Below are 5,903 nucleotides of genomic sequence, written 5' to 3'. Positions count from 1 at the left end.
TGATATCCAAGGTTGCATTTAGTTTGAAATTTGGATTATTTTATAAATGCAGTGAGCCCCGATAAATGCAATTTCTAATATTTCTAAAGTGCTTCTTTATAATGAACATCGCTTTCTCAATACTTTACCCGCTCTATAACGCAGTGAAGGAGCTCCTGTATATAGTAAACAATCGATTCTCGAGCCATCGATATCAACCTAATCAGCACCACTGCCATGGACAGCACCTGCTAACGTCGCACGTAAGAAGGTTTACCTTAAGCAACATCCTAAGGTATAGTTCGGGGAACACACCTAGGAAAGGTATACCCCTAGTTAAGGTGTATCTTTAGAGTCTTCGTAGCGCGCTAAGAGACACCGTTATCGGGAAACGCAGCCCAGTTCTCTGAAATTGCTCAAAGGTGCATCTCATGAACCTTCAGTTGGAAAGCATATATAGACAGAGGACAACACAAGAGTTACAGATTCTGACAATGGATGAACATCCAGAAAACGATCAGGGTCAACAGTCGAGAGGAAGAAGAGGAGTAAGGATGCATGGTGGAAGGGTACAGAGGCAAAACAGAGGAAGAGGCCAAGGACAGAGGCGCATATCAGATGAAATAAGGGCCACTATTGTAGACCATGTTGTCAATCAATGGCTGAGGTGGATTTTCTGTGTTTGCCTTTCTAATTTTGTATTTTTGCCTTTGTGCCCATATTTCTTTTCTTTTCTATATCACAATGACGTTGAATCCTATCCAGTCTCTTTCGATCACTATCCCGCATACAGTAATGTGTAAATTTTTACTTTTGAAATGGATATATGGCATACATAAGAAGTGAAGCCTTCTGCATATCAATACAGTAACTGTCATCCAAACTGTTGCCATAGTTTACATCAATTAAAAATGTCTGGCCTCACCACTGCCTGAAAATCTTGGTTCTGCTCACCAGACCTCACTGCTTTCTACACAAGACAAATGCAAATGCATTTCTACATCAAGTAAACTTAAGGTAGGTCCCTGAGATAAGAAAAGTGAGCTCTATTAAAGCACAGATATGCTACAACCTCAGCTGATATAATGGCTGAATGGAAGCTTATTTCTGCCATGAAATAAAAATATACAAAATGTAACTGCGACTTTTTATCTTACAATTTTAACTTTATACATTTATAAATTTATATTTCACAGTTCAGACTGTATTTCTCAGAATTGTGAGTTTATATCTAACAATTAATATCTTAATATCTCGCAATTGCGAGAAAAAGTCAGAACTGTGTGATAAAAGGTTGCAATTACTTACATTTTTGTTTTTACAACTATATTTTTATTTTATTTAACAAACATGCAATTCTACAACAAATTGCTCTGTTTTATTGGAACTAGCCTAGATTTTATAGTGGAAGAATGCAAATTTGCATAATTAAATAACATCAATGAAACATTTTGACCAGCCGCATTGAATGTAAGGGGCATTAAACAGATTTCAGTTATTTGTAAGGATAACAAGGATACAATTCCAGTTACTTACAGGGTCCAAACATGAGAAAAATCAGCAGAGAAAAGACAAAGAGACTTTCAGAGGTAAAGACGACGACTCTCAGATCCCACACTGCATGCTTAGCGTTTACTGAGGAAGACAAATATAAGACAGTAAAAATTAAAGCTTTGTTTGGCAAAAGAATGTCAGATGCTATTAGTGTTTGTTCACTCACTTGTTTTTAGTATCACTTTTGTCATAAATATGCTGCAGAAAGGAAAATAAGTAAATGACAACTATTCACAACAACATTAATGCCAGCAAATGTTTAATACAAGGATTACAGTAAAATGAACAGCCAGCCTCTTTAGCAGATCTCTGTCCATCAAAAGATATGTCTAAATATCAGAGTTTTGTCTGAAATCCAAAACCAGTCAACTTTGTCATGTCAACTCAGCTGACGGAGGAATCAGGAGAACATAAGTGATTGTAAAAATAAGTGTATTCAATAATGTCAGTTGTGTCTATCTTAATGCTCAGTCTGTCTTCATTTGAGCAGCACAAATTCAGCACAAAGTGTTGTTATATCATACAAAGACCACAGAGAATTACTGCTTCACAACATCATCCGGTGACGCTGAAAACATTTAGGTGGAGACATTCACTTATTCCTCTAACTTGACATTAACATTCAACAACAGAATGTAAAGAGCAAAGAACAATCAGAAATGGTAAGTATAAGTAATACATAGAATAGAGTAAATATTCCTGTATACACATGAGAAAAACTATGAAATAAACATGGAAATAAACAAATCAAGAATAACAGATGTATGTTCATGCTCATGAAGCTGCACATACTGACTGTTATTATAAACTCCAATGAGATCCCTCAGTCCTTCTACATTCTGAGTGACACACGACTGATCTGGTCCAAAAATAACTTAATATCTGGTCCAATAAAATAACTTGTTGGCCGATGGCTTGTTCAGGTCCTGTAGCTTTCGACTGATGAATCAGACTGTTAAGGATCCTGAGTGTTTGTGAGTGGCTTTGACAGTTTGGACTTTCTCATCTCTTCTAGTTCCTTTTGGATCTTATAGACCTTCTCGGCCAGTAAATGGTAATATTCATCCTGAACACAAGACATTTAGACATAAAAACAGGACAAAATCACCAAATAAAAATAAGGTTGAGGCATCATGAAATCATGGTTCAAATTCAGGCTTTTCTAGTGTAAATAAAGGCAAAAATAATAATAAATCAGGCTGAAATGTGGCATGAAAGCTTATGTGGTTTACCCTGCTGTTGGCAGACTCATATAAGTCCCCTTCAACTCTACGTGCGTAAGCAACCAAGTTCCCCAAGCGTCTGTCCTGCAGTGCTGCAGGGTCTGGGATGGGGAATATGGCTTGAACCCTACAAGAGCATTTAAGAAATTGAAAAATGCTCAAAAACAACCAAAGACACCCATTATGATGAGAGACAGCTCTTCTTGAACTCACAGCTTGTGCACTAGATGATTCCTCAGGTCCTGAGTGATGTTCTCATGCCAGGACTTCTTCATGCCAGGTAGTGACAGCGGTACAGATGCAGAAAGGTTCCCTGTGGAGGATTAGCATTTTAGAGGGATCTTTCATCAGACAAACTACATTTACTTATGGACTAGAAAACTGATGCACTTGTGTGCAGAGTTATTAAATGGTCAATTTTATTCAATATAATGCCAGATGAGGTTAGTAATTAAGGTTAATGATGAATATGGTGCATGCCGCTGCTGATGGATGCTGCTGCTTGACTGACGAGAGGAGCCTGAATGTCAGTGTCAGGAGAGCCCAGTGTCACTGAAAACAGAAGAAATCAATGTAAAATTTAATAAATCAATAAACAATAAAGCGGTCCAAAAACAGCTGATTTATAAGCCAAAGTAATAATAAAAATCAAATGTAGATATTATGCTTATAAAAGTAAAATGCACTGCAGGCATAAAAACAACAACAACAACAACTTGGCAACATAAATAAATGGCTTTATGTTTGACAGTGATACGATTTAACAGTTTTTGATAGTAAAAGATTAAATTAAATAGTAGAAGCCTACTATTATTTCAGCAACGCAACGTTTTTAATTCGCTTTTATTCGTTGCTTTTATTCTACTCACAAAATTCCAGGGGGGGGGATGAAATATTCATAACTTTAAAGAAGAGGCAATCGTGATGCCCGGCATCTATGAATTATGATAATTTGAGTGAAATCCTACTGTCCTGAAGAGAAATATAAAGACTTGGGCCGGTCGCACAAAGGACGAGAAGCACCGATTCGCACAATCGCATGTATCGCACACCGGACGCGTCGCCACCAGATGGCGCTGTTTTCGACACTCTCGACCAGTGTTGCCAACTTAGCAATTCTGTAACCTGAAAACACAAAATACAATGCGTAATTTAAAATGCAGGTAAAAACCTGTGAATTATTTTCTTAGAGTGTAGCATACTGACTACTAATACACTGCTTAAAGCTATAATTGTTCAGAATGTGTAGTTTTACTAGTTTACTAGCTAATAAAAAAAAAAACTTGTAATAGTTCAAAAATGTGTAAGTGTTCAATAATTCAATGTTGTATATGAAAAAAAGTTATTTATATTTTAACATTATATTATGCATTTATATTATTTTACGAACAAATCTAAATTAACATAAAAATATATATTTTTTAATGTAGTGACACAATTTTGCGTCGTGATTACGTAATGACGTCATCACGCAATGACATCACAACGTCATTTAGCAACTTTTAGCAACAAATCGAACTTCCTTTAGCAACTTCCCCTGAAAATTAGTTGGCAACACTGCTCTCGACACTTTGAATCTTTTCCCGGAACAGTCAGGGAACATCATTTATTTCCCTATTCGTGGCATAAAGATTTTCAGATAATAAGAACGAACGCCAATACAATTCTTCTTTGGATTCGAATTCCAAGATGATCCCGGAAGTGTCGTCGTCGAGTGTTTGTTTGTAAACAGTTAACGTCATCGCTATGTTCTGCTTGAAACGTTTTACAAAATGATACTAATGTGTATTCTTTTCAGTCATTGTCACGGATTCTTTTACGTCGTTCTGATCTGTAACTTTTCAAAAATATTTGATGGGCCTGCTCAACAGTCGTTCTTGTACTTCACACAAGGAAGTAAAATAAGTTCGAAGGCGTTTCATCTTCCCTTAACCTGGGTAAAATAACGACATAAACTCTTTCAAATCATTTTCTATTTAACCAGCGTGTACTTACAGTTTTGCAATAATTCCTCTTCAAATGGAAAATCCATTTTGCTGCCAGAGAGCGTCCTGAGCAGAGGAAGAAACAGTCTATGGGAACAAGAACCGATAGCACTTCTTGCTCTTGTTGTGACCCGTGACAAATGTGGGGGGAGCCAACCATCTCTGGTGAAGCCCTCATGCTTCAAAGCTGCTGCACGAGTAATGTTCACACAGAACCTACAGGTGGCAGCGCTCATCTGCACTAAATGGTTTAGCTCCTGTATATTTAACTGATGTTCTTATGCCCTATAATCCAACACGCTCTTTAAGGTCACAAAACTCTGGACTTTTAGTAGTACCTAGGATATCTAAGTCCACTAAAGGAGGGAGACCATTTTCCAATCTGACTCCCAAACTCTGGAATAGTCTTCCTGATAATGTCCGGGGCTCAAACACACTCTCTCTGTTTAGATTAAAGACACATCTCTTCAGCCAAGCATTCGCGTAATGAATCTCAATCTCACCCTTGTTCCCAGTTAGATCAGATAAAAGTCACAAACATATGTTTTTTTGCTTGAATCGTTATGAACAGCAGCTCCGCATGGAAAATCCATTTTGCTGCCAGAGAGCGTCCTGAGCAGAGGAAGAAACAGTCTATGGGAACAAGAACCGATAGCACTTCTTGCTCTTGTTTTGCAATAATTCCTCTTCAAATGGAAAATCCATTTTGCTGCCAGAGAGCGTCCTGAGCAGAGGAAGAAACAGTCTATTGGAACAAGAACCGATAGCACTTCTTGCTCTTGTTGAGACCCCAGGTGACCCGTGACAAATGTGGGGGGAGCCAACCATCTCTGGTGAAGCCCTCATGCTTCAAAGCTGCTGCACGAGTAATGTTCACACAGAACCTACAGGTGGCAGCGCTCATCTGAAGAAATACCCCGTATCTCATAGCAAAGACTAGGCTAGATATTGCTCATAGCATGAACTTGCTGAAGCTTTAGCAATTAAAAGACCCTTACAGCAATCTTTGCGTATGCTGTATATATAAATACACATATATTTAGGCTGTAAATCCACTTTATTTGTAACTGATCTTCTTATGCCCTATAATCCATCACGCTCTTTAAGGTCACAAAACTCTGGACTTTTAGTAGTACCTAGGATATCTAAGTCCACTAAAGGA

At 37.7% G+C, this 5,903-nt stretch overlaps 2 protein-coding genes across 2 annotated transcripts in view; both read right to left on the bottom strand.

Moving 5' to 3' along the window:
• Positions 1-5,903, bottom strand: part of LOC107716256 (uncharacterized) — a 90,134-nt gene that overhangs the window by 8,971 nt on the left and 75,260 nt on the right. The gene's annotated exons all lie outside the window — the stretch shown is intronic.
• Positions 1,776-4,873, bottom strand: LOC107716269 (histone acetyltransferase p300-like). The gene is made up of 5 exons (XM_016522650.1): positions 4,752-4,873; positions 3,237-3,308; positions 2,970-3,069; positions 2,766-2,883; positions 1,776-2,599 (listed from the first exon to the last, which is right to left on the bottom strand). The coding sequence occupies exons 1-5, from the start codon at positions 4,786-4,788 to the stop codon at positions 2,489-2,491; spliced, it is 438 nt and encodes a 145-aa protein (XP_016378136.1). The 5' UTR covers positions 4,789-4,873; the 3' UTR covers positions 1,776-2,488.

Source organism: Sinocyclocheilus rhinocerous, unplaced genomic scaffold (assembly GCF_001515625.1).
Source record: "Sinocyclocheilus rhinocerous isolate Xijiao unplaced genomic scaffold, SAMN03320098_v1.1 scaffold960, whole genome shotgun sequence".
NCBI lineage: Eukaryota > Metazoa > Chordata > Actinopteri > Cypriniformes > Cyprinidae > Sinocyclocheilus > Sinocyclocheilus rhinocerous.
Note: the sequence above shows the minus strand (reverse complement) of the source record. Positions and strands in the feature narration are given on the sequence as shown.

Excerpts from the sequence above, each read along its gene's own strand:
- LOC107716269 (XM_016522650.1), bottom strand. The coding sequence starts at position 4,788 with ATGGATTTTCCATTTGAAGAGGAATTATTGCAAAACT. Across the intron at positions 3,070-3,236 it reads AGCAGCATCCATCAGCAGCG|GGAACCTTTCTGCATCTGTA; the intron begins GCATGCACCATA and ends AATCCTCCACAG. Across the intron at positions 2,600-2,765 it reads ATGAGTCTGCCAACAGCAGG|GATGAATATTACCATTTACT; the intron begins GTAAACCACATA and ends TCTTGTGTTCAG.